The 12405-nt window shown below is 36.1% G+C and overlaps 5 protein-coding genes and 1 non-coding gene across 6 annotated transcripts in view; 4 read left to right on the forward strand and 2 right to left on the reverse strand.

The window, feature by feature from the left end:
- The window catches only part of LOC104710058 (AP-3 complex subunit sigma-like), a 2428-nt gene extending 2033 nt beyond the window's left edge, over positions 1 to 395 (reverse strand). Inside the window, exons 1-2 of the mRNA XM_010426591.1 lie at positions 238 to 395; positions 101 to 143 (exon numbers count right to left, since the gene is read on the reverse strand). Of these exons, the coding sequence (XP_010424893.1) occupies positions 101 to 143; positions 238 to 306 (112 nt within the window). The 5' untranslated portion in view covers positions 307 to 395. The remainder of the gene's footprint in view (positions 1 to 100; positions 144 to 237) is intronic.
- Positions 921 to 1467, forward strand: LOC109126324 (protein-lysine N-methyltransferase rrg1-like). The gene is made up of 2 exons (XM_019229822.1): positions 921 to 1346; positions 1423 to 1467. Exons 1-2 carry the CDS (start codon positions 921 to 923, stop codon positions 1465 to 1467), a joined length of 471 nt encoding a protein of 156 aa, XP_019085367.1.
- LOC104710059 (protein AE7-like 1) lies at positions 1138 to 3176 on the forward strand. Its single transcript, XM_010426592.2, has 6 exons — positions 1138 to 1676; positions 1859 to 2007; positions 2119 to 2224; positions 2401 to 2500; positions 2620 to 2665; positions 2864 to 3176. The coding sequence occupies exons 1-6, from the start codon at positions 1582 to 1584 to the stop codon at positions 2962 to 2964; spliced, it is 597 nt and encodes a 198-aa protein (XP_010424894.2). The 5' UTR covers positions 1138 to 1581; the 3' UTR covers positions 2965 to 3176.
- On the forward strand, positions 3926 to 6529 carry LOC104710061 (BTB/POZ domain-containing protein At3g50840-like). The gene is made up of 4 exons (XM_010426595.2): positions 3926 to 4382; positions 4473 to 4545; positions 4627 to 5751; positions 5903 to 6529. Exons 1-4 carry the CDS (start codon positions 4357 to 4359, stop codon positions 6395 to 6397), a joined length of 1719 nt encoding a protein of 572 aa, XP_010424897.1. The 5' UTR covers positions 3926 to 4356; the 3' UTR covers positions 6398 to 6529.
- TRNAV-UAC lies at positions 5791 to 5863 on the reverse strand. The gene has a single exon. It is a non-coding gene; the product is annotated as a tRNA-Val (tRNA).
- On the forward strand, positions 6808 to 8665 carry LOC104710062 (cold-regulated 413 plasma membrane protein 2). Its single transcript, XM_010426596.1, has 4 exons — positions 6808 to 7133; positions 7766 to 7873; positions 7977 to 8047; positions 8156 to 8665. The coding sequence occupies exons 1-4, from the start codon at positions 6952 to 6954 to the stop codon at positions 8407 to 8409; spliced, it is 615 nt and encodes a 204-aa protein (XP_010424898.1). The 5' UTR covers positions 6808 to 6951; the 3' UTR covers positions 8410 to 8665.

Below are 12405 nucleotides of genomic sequence, written 5' to 3' on the forward strand. Positions count from 1 at the left end.
AAAAAAAAAAAAAAAAAAAAGACACTTCTCAACCTAGATCTCTTAGTAATAGAGATGATGAAATTGTTAGAAAATCGAAAATACAGAGGTGATCGAGAACCTGAAAACACGCCGCGGATTAGCTCCTGCTGCTTCTCCACAGGCTGATAACCCCAAGTTTGACAAATCAAAATCGGTCAATTTGATCGAAGAAACCAAAACTTGAAAACAAAATTGATCTCAACAACCATAGCGCACCATGTAATTGTAGAATTTAGCTAGCCGTGGCTTGCCTTGTGTATTCATCATCATCACTGCCTTTATCATCTTTCTCCGTCTCTCTTTCTCTGAAACTCTCAAAAACTCCGATCTCACATACTGTATTCATTCAATTCACTAGTAGGACCCTCTGTCTAGATTAGAGGCTTTTACAATTTCAATTTGATGACGACATCACAAATAATAAACCTCCACGTGTAATCAGATCCGAGTGCCCGAATTTAAGAGAAATTCCTTTAAATACCACTAAAAAAGTTTTTTTTTTTAAAATACCACATTTTAGTTTTTTTTTTTCAAAAATACCACAAAAGTTTTTTTTCCAAAATTACCACTAACACAAAAAAACTGAATTTTAAGAATGTAGATTTTTTTTTTTTATATTTAGGTTGACAAATTTAGTTTTAGGGTTTAGTTTTTAGGAGTAGAGTTTAGTATTTATAATTTAGGAATTAGTTTTTAGTATTAAAATTTTATTTCAATTTTGTGGTATTTTTGGAAAAAAATACATTTTAGTGATAGTTTTGGAAAAAAAACTAAATTATAGTATTTTTGGAATAAAAACCTATTTTAGTGGTATTTATGACAATTGCACCTAATTTAATCGGAATTTGAAAGTTCGTACTGAGTGGAGAGAAGCGCCGCCGTACTTTGCCACACGAAGAATGCTTCAAATCGGAGAAAACGAAGTCGACGGTGAAATTATCTCTTCCGGTGAATCGGAGCTTCAGAATTACCGGATCGATTCGATCGAATCAACGGTTATGATCCGGCAATTACCGTCGTTAGGCATCTCCTTTAAGCTCTGGCTTCCTGCAACAACTCTCGTTACGCTTCTCGATAACTACCGTCGTGACCCAAGCACCAGCCCACTCACTCGCACCTTATCGAAATTCAAATCCGACGGTCCAGACTCTTCTTCTTCACCGATTAACATCGTCGAGCTCGGATCTGGAACCGGAATCGTCGGAATCGCGGCGGCTGCGACGCTTGGTGCCAATGTCACGGTGACGGATCTCCCAAACGTGATCGAGAATCTCAGATTCAACGCAGACGCGAACGCTGAAGCCGCGGCTAGATCTGGTGGGAAAGTCCACGTGGCGTCTCTACGTTGGGGTGAAATCGATGACGTGGAAGCTTTGGGTCAAAACGTTGACTTGGTTTTAGCGTCTGACGTGGTTTACCACGAGCATCTTTATGAACCACTCCTGAAAACGCTGCGTTTTATTCTCTTAGTAGAAGGTTCCAAGAGAGTGTTCCTCATGTCTCACCTCAAGAGATGGAAGAAAGAATCGATCTTTTTCAAGAAAGCTCGGAAGCTCTTCGATGTCGATGTTATACACTGTGATGATCCTCAAGAAGGTTCTAGAATCGGAGTTGTGGTTTACCGTTTTGCACCGAAAAATCAAACCTTTAGCAGTGTAAAAGATTCTTCTTTTGTTTGTTAAATAATGGAAATGGAAATACTTTTGTGGATCAAATCACAAGAAAATTTAAATATGTCTACTCTTTAACACATATTGGAGCTTCGAACCCGTGACGTTTTGTAAGCAGAGCACTAGTACTATTAATTAATTAAATCAATTAGGTCGTGTCCGTACAGAGAAGCAAGGTTGAGGAATAGAGAGAAGAAGAAGATGACTCTGGGACTGATAAACGCGAATCCAGTTGTGCAAGCTAAGAAGGAACGGCTCGTTCGTACACAACCAGATCAGTATAGAGATGATGGTGTTGATCCTCTTGACATCTATGATATCCTTTTTTTTACTATCTTGAGTTTTGGTTTAGTTCAATTTTGTTTTGGGGTTTTTTCTTTTTAAAGTTTTATGCATATTTTGGGTAATCTTTGACGAATATGGACAAAGTATGTAAGAGATATAAGAGATCCAGAACACCCTTATACCTTGGAGCAGCTAAGTGTTCTCTCTGAAGAATCTGTTACTGTCGATGACCAGCTCGATCGCATCTTGTGAGTTACTACTATGTAAACTTCATCCTCATATCGATTTTTAGATATGATCAGAAGAAGTTTTCAATTTTTTTCATGGATTTGTCATAGGAATTGAATCCAAATGTTGTGGAGGTCTAGTTTTTTTGCTTTTAGGTGATCATTTTGTGTTGTGGGTATTTGTGATGTTAACTCAGGATTAAGTTTACACCGACGGTTCAGCATTGTAGTATGGCAACTATAATTGGTCTTTGTCTGAGAGCTAAGCTTAAAGAATGTTTGCCACTTCATTATAAGGTCTTCTATGCTTTCAAAAAGCTCTTTCACTCTTCTTTTTTTCTGATTAAGACAAATTCTCAAAAGGTCTCTTGTTATATATGTTTGATTGCTTCTGTGTTTGTTTTACTCATGTGTAGGTTGATATCCTAGTGTCTCCTGGTTCTCACGCTGATGAAGATTCAGGTGAGGAAGTCTATCTTACTAGACCGTCTCTTTGATATGTTTTCTATAGAACATACAAATGTAGAACTTGCAAATAGAATGGATGATGTGTGTGGAAACTATATAAACTTGGCTCTTGTCCTTGGTTTAGTAGTATTTGACGAAGATCTCTTTTGCTCTGAACGTTGATACTCATTGGCGTCATTTTTTATATTGCAGTGAATAAGCAACTGAATGATAAAGAAAGGGTGGCTGCTGCAATGGAGAATCCTAATCTCCGTCAGCTTGTGGATGAGTGTATCTACTCCGATGAGATATGATCAGATCATTTAACTTCTACTCTCTTGTACAGGCTTCATATCCTGGGTTCTATAATGCCTTAGAGACCGCTCTTTAATTTCAGAATACACATTTTACGTTGTTCGAGTGTTGTATACTACTTGATAATGATACAGAAGCTTTTGTTAAGGTGACTGCAGTTTGAAATTACCTGCACAACTAGAAAAGAAATTGCGATTAGATGGTTCGATCAGGTGATGATTGTATGAGAATAGTTTATAGGCTATATAAATCTGCTCTTTTGGGTGGGTTTACATGACTATCATCCATGTTTATCTGTCATTTTCTTGTAATCTATAACTTAAATATGAATCTAATCCCCAAAGGCTAGTTGCTAGAATTGTGCAATTAATCACTACTGAAGCCAATATAGTGTGGTTAATAATGGACCAATCTTGATGTTGTGCAGACTTCTTTGTAAAAGTTTATCAAAACAGGCAACGTAAGAGACAAACTCTTACAAAACCATAGATATTAAGATTCTGACATAAATATCAATGTCCTGTCTGCATTAGTTACACAGATCCCCCTGTCCTGTTGTCTTTTTTTTGTTTATATCTTGAGGCTACTTTGGTAGTTGGGGTAAAACATTCAGTTGACTGTTTGATTCTGTGGACATGTCTTATATTAATCTACTCAACGAGTTAGTTTGATTTTTTAATCAATGGTTAGTTGTTTAACTCTGCAAATAATTTTTTCATCTAACAAGTGACTCAAATTGTAACATGCATGGAGACTAGGATAGGGTTTTGATAAAAAGAAGAAAGAAATGAATGACTTTGAATTTGATAGCATGATTGACATTGATACATTCATACATATCTTAAATGATATTATTGTTGTGTTCCAACGAATTTTCAAAGCATGATTGAAGGCAATTTACATCATCATTATACTATACACATACAAAAAAATAGTAATAAATTTTTTGGGCCACCGTATCTTTGCTATCCGCATTAAAACCATAATTGGTTGAAGATTTTTAAAAATACTTTTCTTTTATATACTCTTAACCAAAGATTAGTTAGAATCATTATGCATTCACAACTATAAGTTAGAAAAAGCAAAACTTGGATGGAAGTTTTAGTATTAAGATTAAGGAATGAGTGCGACTTTGCCTCTTTTCAATGCCCAATTTCTTGAGATTCTGGCTGTTCTGCATCCAAAATATTAAACAATCAATTCCTTTTATAAAAAGCAAAAGACAGAAATATTTATTACTAAGCTTAAAAGAATTGATCACCAGAAAAAAAACTCGATTCACTTTACTCAAAACCCCAATATAACATTTCCACAATTGCTTCCACAGTTCCACTTCCATCGAGAGATTTTGCTTCTTCTTTTTTTTTTTCATTCTTCTGTGAGTTTCTCTAATGGCAAACTCCAAGAAGCAAGCATGGTAAAGAAGAAGAACAAAACAACTCATTTAGTGTAAACAAAGACATGTTTCTATGTTTCAAATACTGATAACACGGTTCTCTTGGTGCAGGTTCTTTTGCACCACAGGCTTACCAAGTGACATCGAAATCGAAGTTGATGATATAACATTTCATCTTCATAAGGTCTCACAAGATTCATCTTTGTCTCTTCCTTATTAAAAAGTTATCATAAAACCAAAACTGATATTGTTTTTTTTTCTTCAGTTTCCTCTGATGTCAAAAAGCAGAAAACTTCACCAGCTAATAACAGAGCAAGAACAGAGTACAGAACAGAGTGAAGTTGATCCTCGCATAAAGCTCGAGAATTTTCCGGGAGGTTCAGAGATTTTCGAGACAGTGGTAAAGATAAGCTACGGTTTCAAGGTCGACATCTCTGTTTCCACGGCGGCTCCACTACGTTGCGCCGCCGAGTATCTCGAAATGACGGAAGAGTACTCATCGGAGAATCTAATTTCGAAAACAGAGAGGTTTCTCTCACAGTACGTTTTCACTAACGTACGAGAATCCATCAAAGCGTTGAAATCTTGCGAATCAGTCTCGTCTCTAGCTGAATCACTCGGTTTAACGGAACAGTGTATAGACTCCATCGTCTTCAAAGCTTCCTCAACCGATCCGTCGTCGTTTTTGCTCGGTTGGCCAATAAACAACGGAGGTATCTTCGCCGTTGATGGGAAAAAACAGAGCAAAGAATCGAAAACAGAGCTTTGGTTCCAAGATTTGACGGAACTGAGTTTTCCGATCTTTAGACGAGTGATCTTAGCTCTGAGATCGAGAGATCTGAGTCATGAGATCATAGAGAAATCTTTAATTTCTTACGTGAAGAAACAAATTCCCGGAGTCTCCCGTTCATCTTCTTCCTCTGCCACCATAGCTTCCGAGAATCAACAAAGAGAGTTATTAGAGACTATAATCTCAGATCTTCTTCCGTTAGACATCTCCTCCAAAGCAACAACGAGATCTCTCTTCGGAATATTACGATCTGCGATCATCCTCAACACCTCCGAGAATTGCAGAGACTTGCTGGAGAAAAAGATCGGAACGAATCTTGAAAAAGCTACACTTGATGATCTGCTCATCCCGAGTTACTCGTATCTCAACGACACGTTATACGATATTGATCTTGTGGAGAGACTCCTACGTCGTTATCTCGAAAACGACGCCGTGACGTCGTTGAAGGTAGTTGGGAAACTGATGGACGGAGTTCTTGGTGAGATTGCATCGGACGGTAATCTTAAACCGGAGAAGTTTTATAATCTGGCGGTTTTGGTTCCGGTTCAAGCACGGGTTTACGATGATGGGCTTTACAGAGCCGTTGATATATACTTCAAGGTGATTAATTTATAAAAAGCTTTCTAAAAATAAAAATATTGGTGCTGCCCAGGATCGAACTGGAGACCTTTTGCGTGTAAGGCAAACGTGATAACCACTACACCACAGCACCTAATGTTTAAGTTAATGTTTTTTGTTCTTTTTATTATAGACGCATCCGTGGATATCGGAGGCAGAGAAGGAGAAGATTTGTAGTGTAATGGACTGCCGGAAACTAACTGTTGAAGGATGCACACACGCGGCACAAAACGAGCGTTTGCCACTACGAGCCGTCGTACAAGTCTTGTTTCTAGAGCAGTTACAGCTCCGACAAGTAATCACCGGGACGTTATTAATGACGGAGGAAGAAGAAGGAGAGGTGGTGGAGTTTGGGAGATGGAAGAAGACGGTTAAGGAGAATGAGATGCTTCGTTTGGATATGGATACGATGAGGACACGAGTGAACCAGCTAGAAAGAGAGTACTCGTTCTTGAAGAAAGTAATCATCGCTAAGATCTTGGACAAGGAAACTTCATCGAAGGAGAAGAACGATAGGGAGAGGAATTGGTCACTCGGGAAGAAGTTGGGATGCAAATTTACGACACAGGTCTGTGATTCACATGAGGCAACGATGGTTGATCGAAGATCACGACGTTCTTTAAGCTAGTACGTAAAATTGTGTTGTTCTACAAAACATATCCTTAAAAAGATGATTAAATGAAGCTATTAAAGTACATTCTTTTACACTATATATGTATGTGATTTTTATGAATTTGTAGGATGTTTCATAGTGTTGCAATTGCAGTTAGTTGATTTATTTAATTGAGTTTTTCCCGAGTACATAAAATTGGTTGAGCTTGTCTAACCAATAAAAAAAAAAAAACAATTTAAAGATGCTGAAAAAACGCGCAAAATCAAAGGACTAGGGACTAGGGGTCAAACCGAATAAAACTGACACATGGCGGTTTTAATATTCTCTTCCCCTAATAACTTTATTATTCAATCAGAAAATTACACGTCATGAATCATATCGGTTTACGGCGATAAACCAGGAACGATTGAATAGAGAACCAAAAACTAAAAAAACAAATTGGGACAAAGAAAAAAAAAGCAGAAGACGACGATCTGAGAGAGAGAGAGAGATAGCTGTGTGATTCGAAACGACGAAGATCGATTTGGTTCGGGCTGTGTGAGGGAGGAAAGAGGAAGAACAACGAATTAATGGGGCGTGTGGATTACCTGGCGATGAAGACCGACGACGTGGATACGTTGTCACTGGTCAATTCCGACGTAGAGGAACTCAAGATCGCTGCGAAGAAACTGTTTACCGATGTTTATGAGCTCGGTGGTGGATTAGCCTTCGGTGTTTCTTTTCTCAAATTCACCGCTTCCTTCTCTGCCATGTAAACTTTTCTACTTTTTACTCAATTCGTCATTCTTCTCTGACTTTTTTTTTTCCTGGGGGTTCTTCGACAAGTCGATGATGACTTGGTTAATTTTTGTGACTTGTTTACATGTTGAAATCGAAAAAAGCTGCTTTTTTTTTTGTGGGGTCAATTCGAGATCAGTAGTTAATGATTATGCAAGTAAAAATCTCTGATTGATGATCATTCAACCTGATTTGTTACTCTGTTATTGAAACAGTAAACCAAGAAAAATTCAATCTTACTGTTAGCTCAATTCAAAAATGACTAACTTTGGCTTAATTTCTCTGTTAATTTGTGGACATTTGCAGTAATACCACTGTTTCTAGTATCTCTGATTGGTTCTTCAAACTATGAAATTGATCGTAGTTTGCAGTAATCTGAATGTTACCACTGTTAAAAAGTGTGATTAAATTGGCTCAATTTCTGTTAACTTATTGACATTTCCTGTAATCCTAGTGTTTCTAGTTTCTCTGATTGGTTCAAACTATGAAATTGACCACAGACTTGGAAAAGGGCTTATTTTTGTCTTACTTCTGCTGCAATTTACAGTAACTTTTGGTTATTCCATGTTTCCTTTAACGTTTTTGTTTATGTGATATTCGATGCAGATACTTGTTGATATTGGATCGTACTAATTGGAAAACGAAGATGCTTACATCACTCTTAATACCATACATCTTCCTTAGCCTTCCTAGTGTCATTTTTAACTTTCTCAGGTAACAACAAACAAGAAACAATTGCAGGTTGAGCACAAAAATAATCTATAAAAATTGAATTGGTTTAATTGAAAGTGTTCATGTGGTGTGATGTTATTATCAGTGGAGATGTTGGGAAATGGATTGCTTTCGTTGCAGTTGTACTCAGACTTTTCTTCCCTAAGCATTTCCCTGGTGATTAATTCTTCATATATGTCTTGTTGTTGTGCCTTCTTAATTGCTGAAACAAATCTCAAGTCTCACACTTTTTTTTGTTTTGTTTGTGGTTGTTGAAATTGGCAGATTGGCTTGAGATGCCGGGTTCTTTGATCCTTCTGCTAGTAGTTTCTCCACACTTCCTTGTTCACCATATACGTGGAACTTGGATTGGTACTGTCATCAACCTTTTCATCGGCTGTTACCTTCTTCAAGAACATATCCGAGCATCGGGTGGGTTCAGGAATTCGTTCACACAGCCCCGTGGAGTGTCAAACACTTTAGGGATCATCCTTCTTTTGGTCTACCCCGTTTGGGCTCTTATCGTCCGTGTCACATAATCTCTCATTCTACAAAGCTGTTTCTTGCTCTCTCGTCTGCCTCCAATAAACTGCGTGTTACATCGTCGAGCTCGAGCAGAGCAAGAATATCTATGGTGTTCATTTCTTCTGACTAATGTTGCATTGTACCTAATCAATGTTTCCATATGCATAAAGAATCTGATTTTTTTTTTACTCTTTGTTTGTCTACCTACCTTAGTGTAAGAAACAAAACTTTTCAAATATATTGATGTGTAAAAAAATTTGGTTATGGATATCAGTCGGGGAATGTTTGTCGTTTTCGTATTGCAAAAAGAGAGTAGACGACGATACACTCTTCTTTGTGTAATCAACAATCAAATCCACGACAGGGTCCACGTTTTTTAACCAAACCGAACTAAATCTAAAATTGTTCACGGGTATCATTGTGGTTAACATCGTGGTTAAGCTTTAAACCATTGCACATAATAATACTTACTTCATATTGTATCGTATGATTCGCATCAAGTCACGCAGCTTATAGCCTTACTAGGCAATACTCCGTGCTTAAAGCACGGATCAACATTTTAAAAAAATATATAATAGAATAACAAAAGTTAATGTTATATTTAAAAAATATATATTTTGTTTGAGATAATATTTATTTTTAAAAGTTTTGTAAATCTATATATATTTTTCGAATACTAATTATTTTATATATTATAATATTCTATTTTTGAGGTATATTACAGTTTTATATTATTTATTTGTTGTATTTGAAACATTATTTTATGAGAAATACCCTAGAATAGCACATTTTTAAGTTTTTCTTTCAAATCTAGCACACATGATCAAATTTCCCAAAACTAGCATTTGTATATTAAGATTATTATTTAACAATTTTTTTTCTCTAAAATCAACTTCACGATTTTAGTTCTCAAAGCTCGAAGATTCTAAACTGAGATCTTCATATCTTTTCAATTAAGTGACAAATCGATCAACTGAAACCAATCCAATAATAATCCACATCAATAGCATCTTCATTTACCAGATTCTCGAAGATCAGAGTTTTTAATTTATACGGCACTTCTGTCATCTACAATAGTGAACACGGCGGCAGAGAATCTTCTGAGTACAATTACGGTGGATGATTGGGGGAAAGTATCGGCGGTTCTGTTTGATATGGACAGTGATGGTGTGCTTTGTAACAGTGAGGAGCTTTAGACTTGCTGCCGTTGATGTAGTTTGCTGAGATGAGAGTTAAATTCAATGTGGATGATTTGATTCCTCTTACGGGAACAAGTAAAAAGCTTTGGTAAATAATTGTTTGAATCTGTTTTCATGTTAATGTGTGTTTAGATTGATTTTGTTGATTTTGTGGGTTGGGCAATGCACAGCTGAAGCCATGTCATAGAGTTGTATCTGACTATCTGCACGTTCAAGATGCAGCAGAGATGCTCATGATGTTTTAGGAAAACTTTCCTGAATTTAAAAGGATCCTTCCTAAACATCATTTAATCATTCCTGAATAATTTTTTTTATGAAAGCCATCATGAATTTTAAAAGATTCTTCCTAAATATAATTCAATCTTTCCTGAATAATTTTGTTTGTTGATTTAATTGTTTGAACCATGCTCAGATCACGCATGGTAGTATGCTCTGTCCTATATCATCATCCTGCAGTTCTGCAGAATATTTTTTCAGGTTGGTTAAAGGGTTCTGGGATCATTCCCTGTTTGATGATACCAATGTGTGAGTTTTATTATCCTACTCTTTTTGTACATCCATCACCTATATCAAATGGCTAAATGTCTGGAATCTCTCTCTTATGAGTTGTAATATTGGAACCAAAGATCTTGATGTCTCAAAGTAAAATCGTTGGGGGACATAGTTGGATTAGCGTTTGTAGAGAAGATGGTTTGTTATTACTACTATGTGTATCGATTGTGGAGATATGGTTTGTTATTACTACTATTACTCTTTTCAACATTTCTCTCGCTGGATTCAAGATGGTATAAGATTCATTGTCACCGATTGCATATGTTTCACAAGAGGAGTTAGAAGCAGCTTCGTTGGGAGATGTGTATGAGAAGATTGAAACTTTGACGGCTCAATTTGGAAAATGATGGACGAAAGCTTAGTACAGAGAAAAAGCTGAACGCGACGGTGAATTGAGCTGCAGAGATGGAACACGAATTGGATATGGGTCTTAGTTCGCTTAACTTAGAATTGGATCTGCTTTCAGACATTTAGGAAGACATTCATGAACTTCAAGGTCTTCTTCCTAAATGTTATGAAATCTTTCTTTAACTTAAGGAAATGTGATTTTAAATCTCTTTATTTATGTTTTGTCCTAGTTGCTCCATTAGTAAGGAGTAATGTATCACAAATCCACCAATGTTCTAACTTTAGGAAGGCATTCCAAACTTTCAAGGAGTTCTTCCTAACTTACTATTAAACTGACATCTCACATAAACTGAAGGTAAATAATAAGAATATTTCTCACAACACTCATATCAAATCATTTCAAGAACATTAAACCATTCATATGGATCAATTCGAAGTAAGGCCTCCCAAATTAGTTCTATCAAATCTCTTTTTATGTTTTCCCCAAGGATGTGTTTCATATACATTTTTATGTTATATTGGAATGAAAATCTTGACTTACTAGTTACACGCTCTAGTAAGGTTCCGACTTTTTGTGAGGACATGTGTATAACTTGTGTTTCCTTCATGAAAGCTTTCCTGAAATTCGAGAAATCATTCCTAAAACAAGAAATCATTCCTAAATATCTGAGAATCCTTCCTGAATGTTTGATTCAGACCTTCTTATATGTTTACCAGTGAAAACATAGCTACCTAGGAAAATATCCCAATCTTCAATACAAAACCTTCACAAATATGTTTTAAAACAAGTTTTATGGTGAAACCCATCCAAAATCCTAATAATAAATAAATATACATCATGTGAATACAAAGAATCAAACTGTAAATACTTCATACTCATTATGCACCAATTCCTTGTAAATGTCAATTGAAGCCTTCAATCTTGTATCTTCTGAGTACCGCTCGCCCTTACTTCGAGTGCTTTACTAGTAACTCATTCATATGAGCAATATGATGCAAGAGCTGAACTATCATTTGTTCGAAAAACAAAACATGTAAGTTAGCAACAACATTATGAAAAACGGTCAAGAATTGAGAAATCATGAAGATGTTTACTCAGTCCTAAAACTAGTAGCAAACTAAAGACCAACATACAACAAACGAAAAAAACCATGAAGCCAAAAAAAAATATTTATTGTTCTCTGATTATCAATCCTTATGTTCATCCTGAATTCCAAACTTTTTATGAAGTTCATTTTGAAGTTCAAGAACCCCTTCCTGAATTTTCATAAGATGAAAATAAGAACTATATATCTAAAAGCATACGTGAAAACGAAACAGAGCAGAATATACTAATAAACAACAGTATGTGCAAGACCACCCTAGAAAAAAATAAAACATGATCATGAATTAAACCGAGAGAGAGAGATAGATACATTAGCACGCCTTTGACTTTAGCAAGAACGAGATCACCAAACTCTACAATAATCAAAACAATTATTTTCATAAAACAGTTGTAAAATATCACATCCAAACGTAAACCCCAAATGTAATCAATGTATAATGTTTTGAATCTTGAGCAGGAGTTACCAATATCAATGATTGAAGCTCTGAGTCAAATACACACCACAAGGCACATATAGAAGCGTTTCATTATTGATATTACAGTTTCCTATCCAATCAATTATGGCATTGACTGTGTTGTTGTTCAAGGTTGTTCTGTCACAAAAACCTCCAAAACCCGAAATTGATAACATCTCGGTCATGTGCTTCATCAGAACTATACTAGAACATGTAATTGTATCTCCAAAAGAGATGGTGATGAAGACACATACCTTAGCAGGCCAAGCATGGAAGCCTTTTGACTTTAGCAAAAACGAAATTACCCAATCTTCAGGTCTCCTATCACCGTGTTTGTTCATTCTCCTTTCA

Source organism: Camelina sativa, chromosome 9 (assembly GCF_000633955.1).
Source record: "Camelina sativa cultivar DH55 chromosome 9, Cs, whole genome shotgun sequence".
NCBI lineage: Eukaryota > Viridiplantae > Streptophyta > Magnoliopsida > Brassicales > Brassicaceae > Camelina > Camelina sativa.

What these genes read in the sequence shown, in the direction of transcription:
- LOC104710059 (XM_010426592.2), top strand. Translation starts at nt 1,582, where the DNA reads ATGTCGATGTTATACACTGTGATGATCCTCAAGAAGGTTCTAGAATCG. An exon ending in AAAATCAAACCTTTAGCAGT is followed by an intron (nt 1,677 to 1,858) that starts GTAAAAGATTCT and finishes GTGTCCGTACAG; the next exon opens with AGAAGCAAGGTTGAGGAATA. An exon ending in TGATCCTCTTGACATCTATG is followed by an intron (nt 2,008 to 2,118) that starts ATATCCTTTTTT and finishes GAATATGGACAA; the next exon opens with AGTATGTAAGAGATATAAGA.
- LOC104710061 (XM_010426595.2), top strand. Translation starts at nt 4,357, where the DNA reads ATGGCAAACTCCAAGAAGCAAGCATG. An exon ending in AACTCCAAGAAGCAAGCATG is followed by an intron (nt 4,383 to 4,472) that starts GTAAAGAAGAAG and finishes CTCTTGGTGCAG; the next exon opens with GTTCTTTTGCACCACAGGCT. An exon ending in TAACATTTCATCTTCATAAG is followed by an intron (nt 4,546 to 4,626) that starts GTCTCACAAGAT and finishes TTTTTTCTTCAG; the next exon opens with TTTCCTCTGATGTCAAAAAG.
- LOC104710062 (XM_010426596.1), top strand. Translation starts at nt 6,952, where the DNA reads ATGGGGCGTGTGGATTACCTGGCGATGAAGACCGACGACGTGGATACG. An exon ending in GTCATTTTTAACTTTCTCAG is followed by an intron (nt 7,874 to 7,976) that starts GTAACAACAAAC and finishes TGTTATTATCAG; the next exon opens with TGGAGATGTTGGGAAATGGA. An exon ending in CTTCCCTAAGCATTTCCCTG is followed by an intron (nt 8,048 to 8,155) that starts GTGATTAATTCT and finishes TGAAATTGGCAG; the next exon opens with ATTGGCTTGAGATGCCGGGT.
- LOC109126324 (XM_019229822.1), top strand. Translation starts at nt 921, where the DNA reads ATGCTTCAAATCGGAGAAAACGAAGTCGACGGTGAAATTATCTCTTCC. An exon ending in CGGCTAGATCTGGTGGGAAA is followed by an intron (nt 1,347 to 1,422) that starts GTCCACGTGGCG and finishes ACTTGGTTTTAG; the next exon opens with CGTCTGACGTGGTTTACCAC.